The sequence below is a fragment of the Pseudorca crassidens genome, chromosome 11, assembly GCF_039906515.1.
Source record: "Pseudorca crassidens isolate mPseCra1 chromosome 11, mPseCra1.hap1, whole genome shotgun sequence".
In the NCBI taxonomy this organism is placed as follows: domain Eukaryota; kingdom Metazoa; phylum Chordata; class Mammalia; order Artiodactyla; family Delphinidae; genus Pseudorca; species Pseudorca crassidens.
In genome coordinates, this window is record NC_090306.1 from 47329895 (window position 1) to 47351995 (window position 22101).

Sequence of the window (22101 nt, forward strand, 5' to 3'; positions counted from 1 at the left end):
CCGCAACTAGAGAAAGCCCACGTGCAGCAACAAAGACCCAACACAGCCAAAAATAAATTTTAAAAAAAAATGTGTACAAATAATAAATGCTGGAGAGGGTGTGGAACAAAGGGAACCCTCCTACACTGTTGGTGGGAATGTAAATTGGGAAGTCGCTATGCAGAACAGTATGGAGATTCCTCAAAAAAACCAAAAACAGAGTTACCATATGATCCAGCAATCCTACTCCTGGACACATATCCAGAAAAGATGAAAACTCTAACTTGAAAGATACATTCACTCTATTGTTCATAGCAGCACTATTTACAACAGCCAAGACATGGAAGCAACTTAAATGTCCATCAACAGATGAATGGATAAAGAAGATGTGGTATATATATATATACAATGGAATATTGCTCAGCCATAAAAAAGAATGAACTAATGCCATTTACAGCAACATGGATAAATCTAGAAATGATCATACTAAGTGAAGTAAGTCAGACAGAGACAGATAACTATCACATGATATCACTTATATGTAGAATCTAAAAAAATGATTCCAATGAACTTATTTACAAAACAGAAATAGACTCACAGACATAGAAAACAAACTTAAGGTTACCAAAGGCGATAGCAGAGGATGGGGAGAGATAAATTAGGAGTTTGCAATTAACACATATACACTACGATATATAAAACAGTAAACAATAAGGACCTACTATGCAGCACAGGGAACTAGACTCAATATCTTGCAATAACCTATAACGGGAAAGAATCTGAAAAAGAATATATATATATATATATACACACACATATATATGTGTATATATATATCTGAATCACTTTTCTGTACACCTGAAGCATTGTAAATCAAATATACTTCGAGAAAACTTTTCATGCAGATATTTGAGTCTCATCTCCAGAGATTCTGTGTTAACTGAACTGGGGTGTTGCCAGGGCTAAGGTTCAATAAAGACAAATCACTAAAGGTAGTTAAGAGCTAATAAGGTCTCAAGTTCAAACTCGGACTCCAAATTCCAAACAATTTTGATTATAGCACACTAGTTTTCATCACTTTCCATCTTGTTTTAAAGTTATTTGTGTGCGTATTTTGTTCACCCTATAGGCTTGGTGGGCTCCTGCGGGCAAACTCTTTGTCTGCTTCATCTTCAAATTCCACACAGTCATTGCCTGGCCTGCATTTGGGGGTACAATATTATCTGAATGAATCAATGTTTTATTGCCTCAATCAACCAATCAATCAATCAATTAATACATTTATTGATTGTTTACTGAGTACTTATAAGTCCAGGAACTGTGATGGTACCGATACTACACCTCTTGGGGTACAAGGTTCAGGGGAGGAGACACCTGTATTTTACACACAGCATCCAGCTCTGAGCAGCAGATTCCTCTGCATCCCTGCTATTCTTGAAGCAGATATTGTTATGCTTGTCAAGTATGTGACTACATAAAAGCTCTAGCAGTATATCCCAGAAAAAAAACTGGCAACGGTTCTTAGTTCCATTCTCTTCTACCTCTCATCTTCCCCGCCCTTACACCCCTGCCAAACTTGGCACCTACCTTGAACTAGTCTTGTTGGTCCCACCAGTCATGCTACTGGAAGCCAAACTGCAGCCAAGATCCAGTAGCTGCCCAGGCCGGGCTGTCTCCAGGAAGCTCCTGCAGGGATCAACGCTGAAGTCATACTAATCTTGTGAGCAGTCTGCACCCTGGTTCCTAGACATGCCCTGCTGGGCACTGTCACTCCATGCTGGGCACCTTTGAACCATCTACTGTAAAAACTCAATCTATGGTCTCATTCTGAGTTGGAAGTCTCACCCTCTATTGTGAATCTGCAGCTCTTTGTTTTTAATTTCTTGGACTCTGACACCCACCCCAGTTCAGTAGGTCCTGAAGGAGACATCGTTCAGCCTGGCTCAACCGAACACTTACCTGGAGAAGAGTTTGCTGTTGGCGGCCAACAGTGTGGCTGGACAAGGAACAGAAAGGCAAAGAAAAAGTTAGAAGGGAAAATGCAAATCACCTAGGCTGTCCCTCCAAGTTTAAAACTCAGCCCCCTCTGTTCCCCTCTGCCACTACTATAGGCCCCTGAATCCCATGAACTCTGTTCTTTATATAAGTATCTGAAGATTATCAAACACAGACCTGGACAAATATAGCAGAGAAAAACTGGCCCCGAGCCTCTGAACTTCTGAACCATGCCTGGTGTCCAGACAAGAGTTTCTCTGTCCTGAGGAGGACAGAGTCATTCAGGCACCCAGGCTAGTGTTCCTGCCTCACCACGTGAGTCTCTACGGGTCCCAGAGGACACTGGTAGGTTGCGGTACCTCCATCCTTTATCCCAGCCCTTATTTTCCTCCAATGGAGTCTCTCTCTTACACCCAGTACTCAGACTGCCTGGGGCTTCCTATACAGAAAACCATCTCAAAGATGTCTGGGCAGCCACTTTTATGGTGACTTTATATATTCAGGGGCCAAAGGAAAGCTCCAATGATGGACCAGTAGATGTCTTGATAGGCTGGTGAGGAAGTATTTCTGGGCATGTGACACTTTCTGAGTTTTCCATTAGATCATATGAGATGGCTCTTTCCCTGCAGATAAGACTCCAGGGATGGGCTGCTTCTTTCTGCAGTTCTCCCCTTCCATTCTATCCTTAATTCATCCAGTAGATGGTCTCTTCCGCAATTCCAACCTCAGAGAGCTGTGCCACTTACCTTCTGCTCCGAGGGTCAAGTCATCTTCAAAGCTGGTTCCATGGCTGGGGCACCCTGTCAGATAATAAGGCAAAGGCTGCAGAAAATCAGGCTTGGACTCACACGCACACACACAATCACACATTAGTATACACATCTACAACCACACAATTACATCATACATCCACATGTTTGAAAAACTACCCCAGCCACACAGATACTAACTCAGAAGTCACATTCATGTTTTGATTTAAAAAATCACGTAAAAACTCACCTATAACTAACCTGTCCCCTATATCACATAGTCACGTACACAGTCCTCTGCCAAAGAACGGGCACATGGGGGTATGCACTCACACATACACACACATATATAGACACACATTTTATTTTGAATTTTATTTTATTTATTTTTTTATACAGCAAGTTCTTATTCGTTATCCATTTAATACATATTAGTGTATATATGTCAATCCCAATCTCCCAATTCATCCCACCACCACACCCCCGTCACTTTTCCCCCTTGGTGTCCATACATTTGTTCTCTACATCCACACATATTTTATAAAGCTCGTTTTCCATAGCAGTGGTTGTTAGCTGAGCAGCCACTAACAGAAGCTAACCTTTGAGGACTAGTCAGCCTGTGGGCTCTGACCCAACACTTACTCTATCCTCTGGGCCTCCTGGACTGTCTTATGACCACTAATAGGTGTTCTGTAGGCAGTGAAAAGATAGCATCTTACACACGCATACACACATGCACACACACACACACACACAGCCGTGTCACTGTCTAAGGTAGAGGAACAAGAGGAGAAAGAACAGAGCCTCTGCTTACCGTTGTGGATCGGCTGTCCTGCTTCCTCAAAAAACCCTTCTTCAAAGTATCTAAAAACCAAAAAGAATCTCATAGGTTTAAATCACTACATTTTCGAAAGGGCTTTTCTTCAAATATTTCCCACAAGTTCACGTAATTTTCCAATGAGAGTCAGTAGTATTTAAATTGCTTTTATGTTGAAGAAAATGGAGAGTGATGATTTGACTGACAAATCCATAGAGGTAGTCAGAAGGTGCTGTATTTTATTTTATTTTATTTTATTTATTTATTTTTTTGTTCATCACATTTATTCATTTTCATCCTAATTAATAATAAATAGAATTAGTTAAAGCAGGAATAATGGATTTGAGATTTGTTAGATAATGGATTTGAGAGTTGTTAGAGATCTTGCCAACACAGAGACACACAACACAATTTCTTACATAAAATAATTTTACATCCCAAGGAAATTATCAGTATGATACACACACACACACATATATATATATATATATATACATAAAACTTCATAAACTGCCAAGGTGCTGTATTTTAGATTGTGCTGCCATTGTGCTGTAAACAGTGGTCCCAAGTCAGTTTAGCAATGATTCTTCAGTAGCTAGGAAATAGGAAAGATACGGAAGCAAAACTGGAGAAATATATTTACAGAAGCAGGGGTCTGGGTGCCATAAACTTTCCATCAGAAATACAAATATTGAAACTAAGAAAAAACTCTTAGGAGGTCATCTTATCTACCTACACCTCCTTCCTTTTCTTTGAGCCCCATTGTCGCTGAATATCACGTCTTTCAGGAAGCAGCAGGAACCGCATCTTGGTTAGAGATTACATTTCTACATTTTGAGATATGGGCTTATCAAACATTTACTGTCTCCACAGGAAGAACAATTGGAATTCAGCATACATGGTAGTGAGAAACAACTTAAATGAGGAAGAAATTCACTGTCTCAAACGGGTGATTGAAGTTGTCTGTGAAAAAGCTTTGAACAGGGACTGGAGCACCTGGACTCCAGTCCTGCCTCCTGGCTGCTGCTATGTTCCCAAATATTAAGTAAGGGGATTTAGATGCCTAGATATTATCATTATCTAAGTTCACGTCAAACACCGACGTGTTGTGAGTTTTATAGTTAGCTTTCCTGAAAGTTTTAAAAATGGAAGTTGCACGTGATGCTTTGAATGTAATCTCAAATGGAGGCTGGAAGAGAGAAGAGTTGTTCAAGTGAGTTAACAGGGAAACTGACTGGAGAGCATCCATTGGAGCTGGTCTTAAACGAGCCTTCTCCTTTATCAGTCTCCAGAGATCTGGGCACCTCTCAGGCTATTGGAGTATCAGTTCACGAAATGTTTATTAATGAAAATGGGCTTACAGACTCAACGTCTGTAGAACGAGCTGTGTCTAATTTGACAAAATAAATCCCTACATATATAGACATCTTTTGCTGGTACTTTCCTTTCAATAGTGAAAAAATCAACCATATTGTCTAAAATCTGGATTTTTACATGTCCTCATGAGAAAAACTGTACATCAATATATGCTATAAAATGTGGAATGATACTCAAGGTAATTAAGAATGGGTAACTCTAAGAAACACAACTAGAACTACAAATACATACTTCTCTTCCTAATATACAATTACATAAAGATATATATTATAATACTACAAACGTGTCAGTGTATATATAACATTACAAATATTAGTATAAATTAATATTTCCTATTACTATTAAAAAACATTATGATAACAATATAGTCAACTACTAGAATGCTGAGATCTACTGTTGCATTTAATGCTTGTGCTGGAGCTACACAGTAATGCAACTACTAAAGCCTACAATTACTATAACTACAATAAAACACACTACTGTTACACGTCTAGGTATGCAATCAATGGAAATGCCTGTATACGTTCACCAAAAGAAACAATGTTTATAATAACTCAGAATTGGCAGACCTCCAAATCTCTAGTTATTGTAAAACGGATAAATTGCACGATCAATAGACAATGCTACACAACAATGGAAAAGAATGAGCTATTGCTGGATGCAAACACATGGATGAACATCACAAACATAATGCTGAACAAAAAAAAAGACACATGAAACAGTGCATATTGTATGGTTCGATTTATATAAAGTTTAAAAAGTACAAAATTTATCTTTGATGCTACAAGTCAGGGTACTGGTTACCCTTGGAAGCAGGGCAGTGAACAGAAGGGGACAGAAGGAGCTTCTGGAGTGCTAGTGATGTTCTATTTCAGATTTCACCACTATATTCCCTTTGAGAAAATTCATTGAACCGTGTATTTAAGACTCGTTTATTTTTCAGTAAATACTTTATACTTCAACACAATTTATATTGCTATTATTTTATATTTATATGTATACATATGTATATTTATATTTACATACAGCTTTATTTAGGTATAATTGATACACAAGGAGCTGCACATATTTAATGTGTGCAATTTGATGAGCTTGGACATAGGTAAACACTGGTGATACCATCCATCACCCATCGAACTAACAGACACATCCAACAACTCCCAGAGTATCCTTATTTCCCTTTGATTTTTTTTTTTTTTTGGAAGTAAGAACACTGAATATGAGATTTACCCTCTTAACAAATTTTGAAGTGCACAATACCATATTGTTAGCTATAGGCACTATGTTATACAGCAGGTCGCTAGAATTTATTCATCTAGCATAGCTGAAATTTACATCCATTGAGTTGCACGACAATTTATATTAAAAAGAAAAATGCTACTGATATGTATGCTATACTTCAATAAAATTTACATTAAAAAATACCACTGATAAAATTCCTTACTTGCCCAAAGCAAAATTTAGTAACACAATATTTGTTGGGTGTGCATCTTTCATTTCTGTTTTCTAGCTGTGCCCTACCAGGCATGTCCATAGGCTCTAGATGAGGACCAGCTCAGGCTGACCCTTGTGATGGTATGCTTTTCTGTGTGTATGTGGAATACACCACAGAAGTATGGACATAGGCCTGGATCTGTTGATCCATGCTCAGCTCCTCTGAGCATGGTGGTTTGAAATTTCATGTCCCTCATCCAAGTCCCAGGCCTTTCATGAGTTATCGCTTAGGACATAAAATCAATGACTAGAGACTAGATCCATAGCTGCTCCTCTCCGCATTTGTGCTGAAAGGTCCCTTAGCATCATTTCAAGTCTGACATAGAAGAGCCAAGCTACTGCTCTTCCTGTATACCCCATTCATAAACAAAGAGTAGGGAGGAGGATTGGACTGTGAGAAGAAGCATGTAGCTATTTTTAGCTTCTTCCAGAAATTTCCATAGATTTTGCCTGCAGAGACTGATGAAATAAAAATTCATTTTAAGGCAAGACAAAAATTTTTTTTCTGCCCATTTTGGCCTTCTTCCTCCCCTCTGGTGTGCACTGTGCACCTGCATTATGCATTAACCAGACCTCTGCAATGGCAGAAATATCTGCTCGACCGTAGAGATCAATTTTTCTTCTTCTGGCACCAGCCATGTAACGCCCTAGATGATATTTCTTTCTCAATCCTACGTATGGGGTCGTGATGACCCACCTCTCGCCTTGTACGTGCAGACATCTTTGGTGAACTTTATGTACAATTCCAATATGTCATTTCCCTTAAAGATAGGGACTGGTGCAGAACAGACTGGTCAGATGACCTGGGGAGATACAGGGCAGCACCTAATAGAATTTCTTAGCTTCAATACTTACTTATGACCTATTAATGTTACTAGCTACGTTACTTGTAATCTTATTTTAAAAGATTATTTTTTCGTGCATTACCGTATGTGTGACTGAGCTTCAGATCAAATTAATGATGATTAGGTGACTTGAAAAGATTGATCAAATATGTAGTTCTATAAGATCAGTGATAGTGTAAGTCTAGATATAGGAAGAAACAGCAAGAGGAAACAATTTCCTGGACCATAACAGACCAGTATGACAGGTGGTCCAGAGGCTTTCGGCTACTGTTAACAAGGCCTGGTCCAGTAATAGTACATTGAGTGGCCTATCAAAGAAGTCCTCACCTGACCTGGGAATAAGCATTCCTAGTGCCATGGGACAAACTGGTCATGAAATGCCTCTCAAAGCTTGGTCGAAATTAAGACTGAAAGGGAAGGGACTGTAAAATGAAGAATGTTGCCCACCATCCAGTTCTACAAGAATCAAGTCATTAGCCACTGCAATCGCTGACCTACAATACACCTTGAAGGAATTTCAGGGCAAAGATCAGGAGAAGGCACGTTTGCGCTCTGGGAAAACTGACAGAACTGGCCCTCAGATAGTTAGATATTTTCAGGAGAAGTTTTACTCCCATTCCTTCCTAACTTTCTTCCTTCCTAGAGGTAATCACTGTCCTAAAGTTGATATGCATCCTATCTGGACACACTTTTCCGATAAATAAAAGGATACAGATAGATGCCAGGTAAATAGATAGATGGACTTATTTTGTGAAATTTTAAAGTAGCATAAAACTCATCTTTATAAACTTCATGTAGGGGAGCAAAATTTGCCACCCTGAAATGTCCCTTTGGCATGTGGATTATTTCAAGCTGAAGACAACCAAGGCTCAAAAGACTCAGGAAGAAACTTTGACCTTCTGCCTTAGCTGCCTAAAGAATTTGGATAGAGGGACTGTAACAGGAATAGAGATCTCACTAGAGAATATGAACTAGGTGTGTTGGAAATCAGAGTCTGCTTAGTATCCCATTGTCTTTACATAGTCCAGTAAATGTCTGTTTACCAAACATTTGCTTTTTCATCTCCGTGTGAATTGCCTTCCTCCCCTTTGAAGTGCCAAACCACTATCCCCAATATCATCTTTTGTCTTTAGCTGAGGATGGTATTTAAGGGGAGGGTTTCACCATTTGGGTGAGTTACTCAGTTCTCCGGGGTGTCTCCCATGGATACATGTTTAAACTTTTGTTTGATTTTCTCCTGTTAATCTGTCTCATGTCAATTTAATTCTCAGATTAAAGAATTAAAGAAGGACCCAGAAAGATGGGTAGAGGAAAATTCTTTCCTCCCTGACACTCACCACTCACATACTACTACAGACTATAAAGCACTTGTACACATAGATCATTTAAATCTCGCAAGAATCTTTTGGAACTTTATTATTCTAGCTCTCCACTTTACAGAAGAGGAGTCTGAGATAGAATTTCAGTTGTTTGCTTACAGCTGGTTATACAGATGCTTAGCACAAGAATTAGGCTCAAATCTTGGAGGCTTTTCACTCACCAGACTACTTTTTCATCATAAATTTTGGTTCAGGGTTTATCCTGGTAGAATATAGGTAGGGAAAGGTGATTTCTGGAATTTACAATCTTGTATTTCTGGGAATTTATTCTTTTCAACTAGAATGTAGTATGTTTGTGGTCAAGGAGCATATTTTAAACTACTTGGCACCCCTCTAGGCCATTTAGACAATCAGACAGTTAGCAAACGCACGGTCAGTAATTAATTATTGACTTGAATTATAAGACTGTAGAATAGTTAATGGGATAAAGACAGTAACTGAGCCCACTGGTTCTCCTGTACGTATCTGGAGAAGCATTTTAAATCCTAGGACAGTTCTCACACACCCAAACCTGCAAACATTACCACCATCCATTTACTTCCCTATATTTTGATTACCCTTAATAAACTTTGAAATTCTGAACCAGATTATGACAATAAAGACAACATGTTTTGTACACAACAAAAACACAAGATAAATTCTTCCTTGCCTTACCTCCCAGGGCAGAGTTAAAATAAACAACCTTGGATTATACAGTGTTATTTATTTCCTACCAAATAAGCCAGGATGGGTTTATTCATATGTTAATCAACAAGTTTAGATGAAAGGCTATATACAGCTTGAAACATTTCTGAAGAGGAAATAAAGAGTAGGAGGGAGTTATAAGTTCTGAGAATTCATTATCACACAAATGATCACACTTAAATAGGTCACAGAAGCTTTCCCTCCAGGTCTGGGTAGACTGAACCTAAAATGGTACAGGCAGAGGGGGTGTAGGGTTTCAAATCTTAAAGTGTTTCTCAGGAAAGAGGTACTACATTTTGCCTTGAAGTACCTGCTCCAATTCGTCACTGCTTTGAATGACTGGGGTAAACCCTTAGCCCCTCTTCCTGTGTTCTTCAGTAGAAATAAACAACATAATGATTCATAATGAAGAAATACTCTGACCATAAGAACAATTAGGTTTCTAAGTCCTCTTTTGTTACACAGTGTAAAACTCCAGTCTGAAGGGAAAAGCAATGGGGCAGGAATCTGGAATTTAGCCCAGCTCTCCCCTGTGGCTACCCATTTCCATCCTTCTTAGTTTTAGACCAGGTCCAGCCTGTACTTCCAGATCCTCACCCTAACTTAGTCTCAGCCCAGAGGTGCACTCGATTCATAGCCCCAATCCCCACACCCACCCCAAATCTTTACAATCCCCTCTCCCTTATTTCAACCTCACTTCTAATCATTACGCCCAATTAAAATTCATGTCCCTGCGCTCTGAGTTCTCAAGAGTCAGAGCCTGTTAACACACCCAACCATCAACCACGCTCAGTCCAGCTGCCTCGCCAGCACTTACCCACAATCCTGCAGCCAGTCTTCAATCTTGTTGATTGGATTCCCTAGAAAAGCCAGACATCAGATCACCGTGGAAACTGAAGGAAATCAGATTTCCTCCCTGAAATTCACCCCATTCCACAAACATCATTATATAAGCCACCTCATGACTCCTTTTTGTTCCCATAAAACTTTTCTTTAAGATAAAAGAGGAATATACCCGTGTATAAAAATAGTGGATAGGGCTTCCCTGGTGGCGCAGTGGTTGAGAGTCCGCCTGCCGATGCAGGGGACACGGGTTCGTGCCCCGGTCCGGGAAGATCCCACATGCCGCAGAGCGGCTGGGCCCGTGAGCCATGGCCGCTGAGCCTGCGCGTCCGGAGCCTGTGCTCCACAACGGGAGAGGCCACAACAGTGAGAGGCCCGCGTACCGAAAAAATAAATAAATAAATAACGGATATTTCTTCTCTCTCTGCCTCTGTGCCCCCTTTCTCCCAGAAACTTGGAAAATACCCCAAGGTTTGGGAACAGGAATAGATCCTTCTCTTCAAAAAAAAAGGAAAAGAAAAAAAGAAAATAAAAAGCACAATTTTGCGCTTGTGCTTTTTGTTTCCTACCAAATAAGCGAGGGTAGGTTCACTTAGATAAGATTTATTTTTAAATTTATTTTTTACTTTTTACTCTTATGTCTGCAGCGTCATTGGAACCTAAAAGAAGCTCTGAGAGGCATGTGGAAAAGGTACTATTACTATTTCAGGTACTAATACTTCAATTAGACAAGCATGTCCTAGAGCGGTGAGTGACTTGCCAAAGGTCACGTCACACAGCTGAGTTGCAGCCAGAGTCCAGGCACCCAGATTGTGTGTAACCTTGTTACACAGACACAGAAACACTCCAAACATTCATAGAGAACCCTGGCCTCGGATCCTCACAGATAGCTGCTCAGGACGAGGCAAAAGTGTGCCTCTTCCTTTTTCCTAATCTTACGCTGTTTCTTTCTCACATAATTCATGCCTCATATTACTTTACTCATCTTCCCTTAAACTCATTTAACCCAGTCAAAATAAGCCTCGTGGTGGTGGGGGTGGGGGGCTAGTCTAAACCCAGGACCCGCTGCCCGCACTGCAGACCTGGGCATCTGGCACGTTTTCCATATCACAAGAGAACGTGCAAGTCTGTTTGATGTCTAATGGCCTCTTACCTTCCTGGAAAACATCATCCAGGCCAGAAGGCTCGGGATCTGGGACACCCTGCAGGGCTGCGGCAGCCTCCTCTTCCAGGACCTGGGTCTGCCAGTGCCGGCTCTGTCGGAGCCAGGCCCGTCGCCTCTCCCAGGATGTGGGGCTCAGCACAGAGCCCTCCATGGCGCTGGTTCAGACTTCAGGGCCTCCCGCCACAGGGATGCTGTCCTGTGAGTTGGAACACAGTGCTGCTGCCTCATCCTCTGGTCAGTAATCACCACTCCCAGGGCTGCCCCCACATCTTCCCAGCTCTGCAGAAAGGAGCGTAACCCTCTGCCCGTTCCGGAGGAGGGAGGAGATGTCTGGTTCCTCCTCCATCTTCCAAAGAAAGGAATGCGCTGAGCAATCTAAACACCAGGTCTTCCAAGTTTGGAAACTGGAAATATCATATGATTTAAGGGACACTGAGAAAGCGCTTCTGACTTGAGAGTTGCTACTTCTCATGATAGGTGAAATGCTGTATTAGAAAACATTTTCTTTACTTCTTAAGAATTTTGTCTCCCAGAATCTTCCATTGTAATTAAAATATCTTTAAATTTGCAATGTGTAAATTTCACTTTATTTGATCCTCATGAAGATACATGAAGTCTCAGATCTCAAAGGTTAGACGGATTTTCTAAGGTCTCACAACCAGGATGTCAGTCTAACTACAGTCATTCTGGGCTTGTTTTGTTTCCTATCTAGCATAGGATTTCTCTGGGGGCAGTAGGGATGAGGGTGGGGAGAACCCCATAATAAAAACAACAAGGAGACATTGCCTGAAGCAATTAGCAGTTACCACTTTCAGGATCATCACTTTCTAATTCGTCAGCTTGGGTTTCTCCATGGCTCTGAGTTAATTGTCCAGTTCATCAGTGTGCTAATACTTCATTTAACACTGCCTAATCAACACCTCTGTATTCTTCCAAGAGATATATTCTGATGGCACGAGCCACTGATTCAAAGAGGAAGACAGAGAGGATGAATCATTCGATTGTCCAAATAGAGCTTAAAAAGGCTTGAGGCTAATGTACAGTCATTGGCTTATACTCTGTCCTCCTGCCTCTTCCCCACCAGCTGCCCTCACAGTCCCCACAGTGAACAGGTGGAGGTGGGACCAGCCCTTGTCACTGGAGCTGCCATAAACGGTTCATCCTCATGGCTACACCTTTAACTGCTGGAGTAAGGAAAAATAAAAGGGGGAAATAAATAAGAAGAGTGCCAGTTTCCAGAGACTTCTGCTTCTCCAACACTTAAAAACAAAATCATCAGTGAAGCATTCAACAATGTAGGCACTAAAATACCTATTTTTGAAAAGAAAGTCCTGAACATAAAATGCATTCCTAGGGCAATAAAATTCTTTTGGACGTTTCTGCTTGTGACAGACAAAACATATCCAGAGAAAAATAGTACATAATTACTGCTGTCTGATCTAAATTCTTTTACTGCAGGTCCAGCCTAAGGCATGTCTCTCCCAAGGAGAGACAGCAGTTGGCACTATGAAACTTTATTAACCCTGGACACCCGGCCCTTTCTCCACTGCCTGTGCCTTTAAGGGGAAATTAAACAACTGAATGGAGTCTGTGGTGTATAGTGAAGCCACAAAGAGGGGTAGCAGAGAGAATTTGTTGTCCTTTGGCCAGAGCTGTTATGAGGTGATAACATGAGGACGAAACTGCCACTATGAAGAATTTAGGGAAAGAGTCTAAAAAGCCTTGTTAGTGTGCATTTACCTAGTACTGCACCTCCAACCAAAATATTTAATATGTTGGTGTCAGTCAGTCCGGAGAAGAAAATATCAAAGGCTAACTTGCCTATTGTCTTTAATTTCCAGAGCAAATGAATCTCACCTAAATCACAAGAAATCTTCAGGTCACAAGAAGAACTAATTTGGTGATCAGGGGAATTTAAAAGGAATTCAGAAAGGAAGGGAGGGAGGGAGGGAGAGAAGAAGGCAGGAAGAAGGGAAGGAAGGAGGAAAGGAAGGAGGGGAGGAAGGAGAAAAAGAAGGAAAGAAGGAAGGAACCTTCAACTCCCACACTTTATTCTGCCACTTACTAATGGTATAGCCCTGGCGAATTCAATCCCTTTCTCTGGGCTCAGTTTCTCAATGAGGATGTTACAGCCTAGCACAGTGTCAGAATCTCACTAATTGAGATGAGTGATGGAGGCCTCTACTTTGGTTTCAGCATCCTCTGTGATGTGAATCTGTCCCACACTCCTCCTACATCTTTGAAAATACGCCAGACTCACACAGGCTCATTTCCCCTCTGCCCCCTGAAAATGCTTATCCCCCGTTCAACCCTAGGCTTTCCCCGTGTTTTTCCCCTCCCTCTTCTTCCCTCCTAGCCTTTGGCACCCTTAACCTGAAAGCCCAACTCTTAACCAGTTTCTCCGTGAAGCCAGGCCTGGCTTCCACAGCCTCCAGATGACAGGCGCTTCCACTGAGCTCCTTCCCTGCTTGACTTTCTTCTTCATTGTTCTTATCACTAACATACTTTATGTTTTATTTGTTAATGCAATTTATTGTTTATTCTTCTGATTAAAATAGAAGCTCCACAAGGACAGAGATTTTTGTCTGGGTTGTTCACTGCTATGTCCCTGAGGCCTAAAACAGAATCTAACTGATTTTCCCCAATCTCTGCCACACGGGGGTTATAGAGACCTGTTCACAGGGCATTATGGGGGAACACTGTAAGTACAGCAGGATTTGGAGGCTGGGAGAAATAGAATTGTCTGGTTAGCGGTAACAGCTGTGCTGCTTGGAGATGAGAAACCGGGTGTTCTCTGTGGAAATCTGGAGGAAGCGGCACGTGATTATCAGACACGCACGTCGGCAGTGAGAGTGTTAGAAAGAACTGAAGGACGGATGCACACAGCTGTCAAGATGGCACCTTTGAGAGCATGGAGGGTCCTTGTGACAGACAGAGGGCATGGAGAGATTTCCTCCAAACGAGTCATACAAAAAACACACACCTGGAGGTACAATGGAGTTTGGTGCCGTGAAAAGAGCACTGATGGGAGTCAGGAGTCTTGGGCGTTCTTCTAGACTTTCTGTCCAATTAACTGACTTCTGGCAAGTCAATTAGGTTTTCTATCTGGGCATTGACTTCAACCTCTAGAAAATGAATTGGTGGGACTCAATGTTGTAAAAGTTCGCCTCTAATATCATTGTTTATGAATTTATTCCAATTGAGTCTGAAATATTTGTAGGAATAATACCTGTACAAAAAATGCATTTGTGTAGTTTTTCCTGTAAGAATTAGGAAACGGCCCAGTGGCCTCTGGAGTTACTTGCCACTTAACAAATTCCCTTTCAAATTAACACTGACTTATGAGGTTCTTGGACTTAAAACCTTCAGTGACCCAGGAAGGTGTGAGCCTGGATGAGGGAGGCTGAGAAGGAGCCCAAGGAGTGTGATTCAGTCAGGAGAGCTCAAGGACCCCCAGCACTTCTTGAACTTTTCTGCTCCTTTGCTTTAGCTTACCCAGTTTCAGCCACCTTCCTCTCTACCCAAACACATTCTACATTTTGAAGGGCTCCTCAAGCCATCTCCGTTCTCTTGCCCACCACTAGCACCCAGCACGTGCGCCTAGACCACATTCAACAAGTCGTAAGTGGCTTACCTTTCTGGCCGTTATCCACCATTGCTTGTAACCTGTCCCCTAAATCCTACCTCAGGGCAGTGCATGGTACATTGCAACAGAAGGGGCTCAGTAGATACTGTACCTGCAGAGGACCAAGAGTCACTCTGCTGCTGAAATATTAACCCCCTCTAGTGTGTATCATAGGCCAGGGGTTCCCGACTTTCCACATGGTCTCAAATCCTAATGTATGTATTTTGGATACCTTCTAATGAAGAGGAAAAAGGCCTGGGGCATAGTCACGCCACCCCTTTATTGATAGAACATAGGGCCACACAAATCTGACTGAACTTATAAGCTGAAACTACCAACTTCTCTTGTCCTAAAAAAAAATATTTTCCAGAATTTTTCATTGTAGGTTTTTATTCCCTGGTCAAAAGTTCCTTCTGGAATCTGAGTACCATTTTTCTTGATGCTGGTTTAGATTATAATATTACATTTAGTCTATCTTCTGTGGGGATGAAAGTCTGATGCCTGCTGATATATTTTCTCTGACATTCCCACTAAGTACCTCCCCACCCCCAAAAAAACAACAACACGAATGCCACGCTGGTTCTGTTTCTACTTGCCTGAACCACCCCAAAGCCTCCTTTCCCCCTCTGCTATCATTTTCAGTCCTCTGTCTTTTCTTCTTTCCTACATTTTTCTAGGGATTTACTCCCAAAATATTTCTCCACAATCTGTTGAGTGCTCTGGAATCTGACTACAACCAAGTACAGTAGGAGAGAATTCTCTTTTTCTGAGGATGTTATAGTTCAAAGCAGAAATTGCAGCAGCCATGATTGAAGTTAGACAGGAGGAATCACCATTAATGGTTTAAGACTAGGGAGCTGGGGACTTCCCTGGTGGCGTGGTGGTTAAGAATCCGCCTGCCAATGCAAGGTACACACGTTTGATCCCTGGTCCGGGAAGATCCCACATGCCACGGAGCAACTAAACCCATGCGCCACAACTATGGAGCCTGCGCTCTAGAGCCCGCGAGCCACAACTGAGCCTGTGAGCCACAACTACTGAAGCCCGAGCGCCTAGAGCCCGTGCTCCGTAACAAGAGAAGCCACCGCAATGAGAAGCCCGCGCACTGTAAAGAAGAGTAGCCCCCGCTCACTGCAACTAGAGAAAGCCCGCACGCAGCACCAAAGACCCAACGCAGCCAAAAATAAGTAAACAAAATAAATTTAGTTTAAAAAAAAAAAGACTAGGGAGTTGTTTCAGAGCTTTGAAAGGAATATCTTCCAACTAAAATCATCAGCAGAAGCAGTAACTTTACTAGCAGAGAAAATCTTTATGGGTATGTGATTATTACTACACTGAGAACATCACTTACTTCCAGTCTCTTTTCTAAGGAATGTAGTCAGAGATTCACTTTATATAAACATGGGCAATTCAAAGCAATAGGTACTCATAATAACTGAGATGTATAGAGTTCCTTATATTTATCCATAAAACTGTCCCATTTGTCAAGTATATCTAAAAAAACAAAAAAACAAAAAAACTGTCCCACAAACTACTTCACTTAATCCCAACAATCTCCTTGGAGCTAATTATTGTTATCTGAAGCTCAGAGAGATATGTGACTAGTCCAAGGTCATATATTTAGGATCTTATGGTGCTGAGATTTAAACTCACATTAGTCTGACTCTAGTTGTATCATCTTTCCACTAATAATGGAGTAAGAGAATAACCTAAGATCACCATGCAGGTGTCACTGATAAATGTAATTTAGGATAAAGGAAGAAGAAACTATGTTAGTAGATTCTCTATTTCACATGCTAGATGAACTCTCCATTTTATAGTCTAGTATAGAAGAGGCAGATAAACCAAAAGTAATTTATGCTTGACTTTGTGACAATCTTAGTAAAGGAAGAGTTGCTTTGTTTGGTTATTAGTGTAGTTTTCCTTCTTGACTCCAACTAGATGGTTATGAGGCAGTTTTGCCTTCCTCAAGCTTAGAGTGGTTTAGCAGCCAGGGAGGGCCCAACTAGGTTCTAGCTCAGAGGAGAGCGTCCGCCTGGAATTTCCCATTACTTGTAGACTGTTGTGGCATTCAGAACATTTAGCAATGGTTATGGAGCAGCACAGGCAACTCAGAGGTCATACCAGTCCCAGTCCTGTGACTGGGCCCTTCAAGTGTGTGGCTAGCTTGGTCTAGGGAGTCTTGTGGGAAGAGCTCGGGTAGCTGGGTTAGTGATGGGCACTCAGTGGTCTTGGAGTGATGAATATTTACCAATTTGATATGAACGTATTTTAATATCTTAGCAACCATATGGGCCTACCAATCTAAAATACGAGCTCTAGTTACAGATGTCTCACCAAGGGGATACTCTGAAGGGGTCTAGGAAGGATGGCCAACTCTTGAGGAGGAAAACTGTAGAAGGAGTGTGGGGCTGTGCAATCAGAGTAAAGCTTGTCTGAAACCACAATTCTGCCTACTTACTGCATATGTGTCCTCAGTGACATCCTTATCCCCTCTAAACCCGAGTTTCTTCATATGTAAAACAGATAGTGTACCAAACTTGTTGGGTTATTGGGGTTTCAAAATCAAAACTCAGATAATGCATACTAAGTCCCTGATGTATAAAGGAGGTGCTTAATAAATATAGTTATTATTGTTATTAATTTCCCCTCAGTCTAAGCCATTCACTAAAGTTGGAACATTTTCAGGAATAAGGAAAGAAGGAAGGAGAAGGAGTGGGCAGAGCAGGGTACAGAAGTGTGCGTCAAGTCCAGACGGTGAAAGAAGGATGATGCTGTCGAGAAGAGATAAAAACTAAGCGGTAACTAGGTCCTCTGTTCTTACTTAATGCCTAAAGCAATCAGAGAGATCATCTAATCCTGATCACTCATTTTGCAGTGAAGGAAACCGACACAGAGAGAGAGACAGAGAGACAGAAAGAGAGAGAGAGGCTTATCTTAAGTCACATAGAATATTAACTGTTATCAACAGGACACACACAAGTTCTGAGTCCCAGGTGTGTGCTTTCTTCCTTTATATCACACAGCCTTCCTCCTCACTCTTGGTTTCCAAGACCCAGCCTTAGGTTTCTCTTGAGCACGCTGGGCCTCCTCCCGGGATGTGTATCAAACAGACCTCTCTTCTCTTCTGGCTGTACTGTGCCTATACCCCAGCAGTGCCTGTGAACTGGGACTGAGAGTGAAAACAAGCGTGGGAGGAGAGAAAAAGGAAACGGAGTTTCCATGATGGGGCCTGTAAGACCTTCCGCAACTTATGCATCTTTTCTGCAGTCACAGACAAGATAGACATCACCACTCTTGCAAGGGGTTGTGGGAAATCCCAGGACAGCCAATTTCTCGGTTTTCAACAAGGACAAACTCCACCTCAAGCCAGGTTGACTGCCCCCCATTCTCCATACCCCCAACCCCTGCAACAGGCTCTCACACTCCTTCACAGATAGGCAATGTCTTGCTAATCTCTAACCCTCTCCCATGTCACTGCCATTTGGAAGAACATCAGAACAAAAATTACCCTGAGTGCAGCATTTTTGCATCCTGAGACTTCTTGTGGTCTAAGGGAGCAGTTCAATTGATTTGAGGAGAAAAGAGGGATGCTATTTGATAAATAATACCAAGAAAAATGCCCACTCACTTTCGTAACTCGTTTCCTCTCTCTTTTCATCTCCTCCCTCCCACAAATAAGTTTAGCTGAATAAATCCCGAAAAAAGACCATCTACAGCCTCTTTTTCTCTCCTCTTTCTTACTTACTTCTACCTCCATGATGTGGATGAGTTTTATGGGGGCCTTGTAAACTCCTACAGGAAATATTAAAGTTGTACATTTGGAAAAAAGGGATCACGTGCTGTCCATGTTGGGAGACACTAGATTCTTTCATCATCAAGGCATCAAGAATAAGAGACATCAGTTTGCCTGGACTGGTTTACAGGTAGTTCAGTCTAGAAACAGGAGTGAGAATAAGCAGACTTCTCAGTCATTGAGTTAGTTCTGTGAATTCCTATCTTTAATTCTTCAGTCTCATTTCCTTGGTAATGAAGCTCTGTCCCTCCGATACTCATGTTTATTCTTCCCTCTTTTTCTTTCACAATATCTACACCCTCTTTTCTTCTTCTCAAAACCTGTGTTTAAGCCTTTTTGCAGTAGGCCCGTGTGTGGGCCGGGCACACAGTACTGTGGGTACTGGAATACCCACCTTTGTCTTGTCCTTTAGGCTGTAAACAGAACAGTTGGCAGTTATCAAGTGGAGATAGATGTCTGATCATTTCCTCTTACTGTGTGAATCATGATCTGGGCTGGGACCAAACTTCCTCTCCATTTTCTAACAGAATATGAATCATTAACCAAATGATGGTATTGGGTCTCCATGGCTACTACATTATGCTTAATCACAGGACTCCATCTAAGTTTCAGTAGAGCAAAGGGGTTATGAGAAAGTGTCTTTAGTATGGTTGTAAAGAGTTTCCTTGGGATGCACATGAAGAAAAAATCATTTGTAAGATCTCTTTCTATCTCTCTTGCGATAGCTTTAGCTTGTTATCTCTGATAGTCTCAGTAGAGATAGATAATAAACCTATCTTACTTTATTCCTAATAATGTTTCAAGTTACATGAAAATTAGACCAGATCTTTAGCTCTAATCACTCAAGCCTAATAACTCAAGATTGGACACACAGGTAGAAAGTCTGCAACCTCCAACCTCCTATCCTGGGCGCTGCTGTGTACTGTCTAGAAAGTTCCCTTGCCTCTCTATTTGGGGCTATTTGTGGTAGACAGAGTCACTGGGGATCTCTTCCAAACACTTGGGGTCTTATCAATTCTGGGGGGCTCTTTCATCGTGTCCTTGTTCTACACTGGGGACACACCTCTGCTCCTCCACCCACTGGTGGGTTCAGTAGCAAGTAGGGCACGGGAAAACCCCAGCGTAGAGGATCTTTCCACTCCTCTACCTTCCCCCAAACTCATGCAGGTGGTGACATGCTCAGCCTGGCTACCACTGAGACCAGGTGTGTTGGAGGAGCAGACCCCATCCCTCCTCAGGATTACACAGGTCATTAAGTGGTCAATAGATTCATCGATCCATCTCTGAGATGTACGGCTTGAACACGAAACCTGACAGGTGGTTATTGATCTTGAGCCTTCCAGTAAATTTGGCCCGGTGTCGTCCAGTTGTATAAATTCTCCCTCCCCTTTCACCCTAGTATATGTTGCTATAGTTATCTCCTCAACAACTTTCTTCTACAGCTTTTGAAGAAAGTGGTCATACCCACGAAAAGCAAAATTCATTCTGGCTAGGTATTCCCGAGAGTCAGAGTTAGGGATGCTAGAATGGGACCCAGATGAAGCTAACAAACATTTCTCCTTGAGAACTTTTCCAAGTGAGAATCAGACTGAAACGCACTAAAAGTGAGGACAGCAAGACACAGAGAGGAACTTCTCAGATGAGAAAGATGAAAAATTCCTAAATATTAATTCAGGCCGTCGAAGGAACCCATGTTCTGTGACCCTAGCAAGAGTACCTCTCTGATAATAGGAAGGAAAAAAAAATAAAGAGACCTTGTTCCAAGAGGCGCAGTGATGTATTTTTTAAGGTTGAAGTCAGGGATGTGGGAGCTTTTCTCCTGACATTTCCATTTTTTTCGCAGCCTGATTTTTCTCTGACTTGTTTCCTCCTATCTCCCAGCACCATCCTAAATCAGTACAGTCTTAAAATTGAGGTGGAAGTTGTACTCACCTGTTCGCTGGTAAAGAGCTGAGTTTGAGGCAAAGCAGTTCTCAGAGCTGGGCACAGCCCCTCTCGGCTGGGATGGAGGTGAGGAAAGGGAGAAGGTATCATATTGCATATTGTATCTTTCTCTCTGTCTTCATTAAAATGCTGTTGCCAGCTTGAAAGGGGAAGCGGAAATGAGAAAACAGACACACACGTACACTCACATATGTACAGTCCCCTCCTCCTATCCTGGCCACATCCTCTGCTCTTTAGCTCTGCAGACTGACTGTAGAAGAAAATATCTGCGGTCCCCAGAGCTCACCACTAGGGAGCCCGTCCCATCACAGAGCTGCTGTGGTCTTTGCAAGACAACGGGAGATCTTTTCCTGTTAAGGGGAAGGTACAGCTCATTTAAGGATGTGTGTATAGGAAAGTCTTCTAACCATATAACTGCCTCAAATAACCCCACTGCCTCACATAAAGCTTCTGTCTCCAGGAGGAGAGGTGTCTAAAAATGGTAAGGCTATCTTCCGAAAATTATCTCACATTTATCTCAGGAAGATGCTTACAGCCCCGTCACACCCTTGAGAGGGCTCTAAGCCAGAGTGGATCTGTTTTCGTAACTCTTTCACACTCTGGTAAATTCCCCAGAAGCTTGTTTTCAAATACTGCACCATTGTAAGCAACTGTTTCTCTGTTGACTTCTTTTTTTTTTTTTTAAGCAAGTTTCTTTTCTTTTCTTTTCTTTTTTTAATTTTATTTATTTATTTTTGGCTGTGTTGGGTCTTCGTTGCTGTGCGAGGGCTTTCTCTAGTTGCGGCGAGCGGGGGCCACTCTTCATCTCATCATGGTGCATGGGCCTCTCACTGTCGCAGCCTCTCTTGTTGCGGAGCACAGGCTCCAGACGCGCAGCTCAGTAGTGTGGCTCACAGGCCTAGTCGCTCCGCGGCATGTGGGATCTTCCCAGACCAGGGCTCGAACCCGTGTCCTCTGCATTGGCAGGCAGATTCTCAACCACTGCGCCACCAGGGAAGCCCTTGACTTCTTAATATTTTGTTTTCATGCTCAAACCAATTCCAAGTATTTCTTTTTGTAAATAAATGATTGCTTTCCGAAGGTTTTCCAAAATCTGTCACATCCTGGGGATGTCTTCAATTTATTGGCTTTCAGTTCCAAGAAGACTTACTAGACTCTAGAATTTTTTCCCATTCCTCTATCACTTTCACCTCTTACCAGCATTCAGCATCCTTGACAATAGCTCTCCTTATCTCTCCAATATTTCCTAATATTTTTTCTTCTTTGATGTTGCACCATTCAAGTTATTTCCTATCTTTCTTTCCTGGTCCTAATTCTGTTTCCTTCCCTGTGTCATTTACTTATAAATATGTATCATAATATTTATTGTACAAGACACACCTCTGATGTGCTAAGTAACTGTGACTGAC

At 41.8% G+C, this 22101-nt stretch overlaps 1 protein-coding gene across 1 annotated transcript in view; it reads right to left on the bottom strand.

Annotated features, from left to right (window-relative positions):
• Positions 1 to 20834, bottom strand: part of TESPA1 (thymocyte expressed, positive selection associated 1) — a 40383-nt gene extending 19549 nt beyond the window's left edge. Inside the window, exons 1-7 of the mRNA XM_067698670.1 lie at positions 20681 to 20834; positions 11316 to 11523; positions 10137 to 10179; positions 3538 to 3587; positions 2721 to 2774; positions 1939 to 1975; positions 1567 to 1665 (exon numbers count right to left, since the gene is read on the bottom strand). Coding sequence (XP_067554771.1) covers positions 1567 to 1665; positions 1939 to 1975; positions 2721 to 2774; positions 3538 to 3587; positions 10137 to 10179; positions 11316 to 11478 — 446 coding nt within the window. The 5' untranslated portion in view covers positions 11479 to 11523; positions 20681 to 20834. The remainder of the gene's footprint in view (positions 1 to 1566; positions 1666 to 1938; positions 1976 to 2720; positions 2775 to 3537; positions 3588 to 10136; positions 10180 to 11315; positions 11524 to 20680) is intronic.
• Positions 20835 to 22101: the final 1267 nt, after the last annotated feature.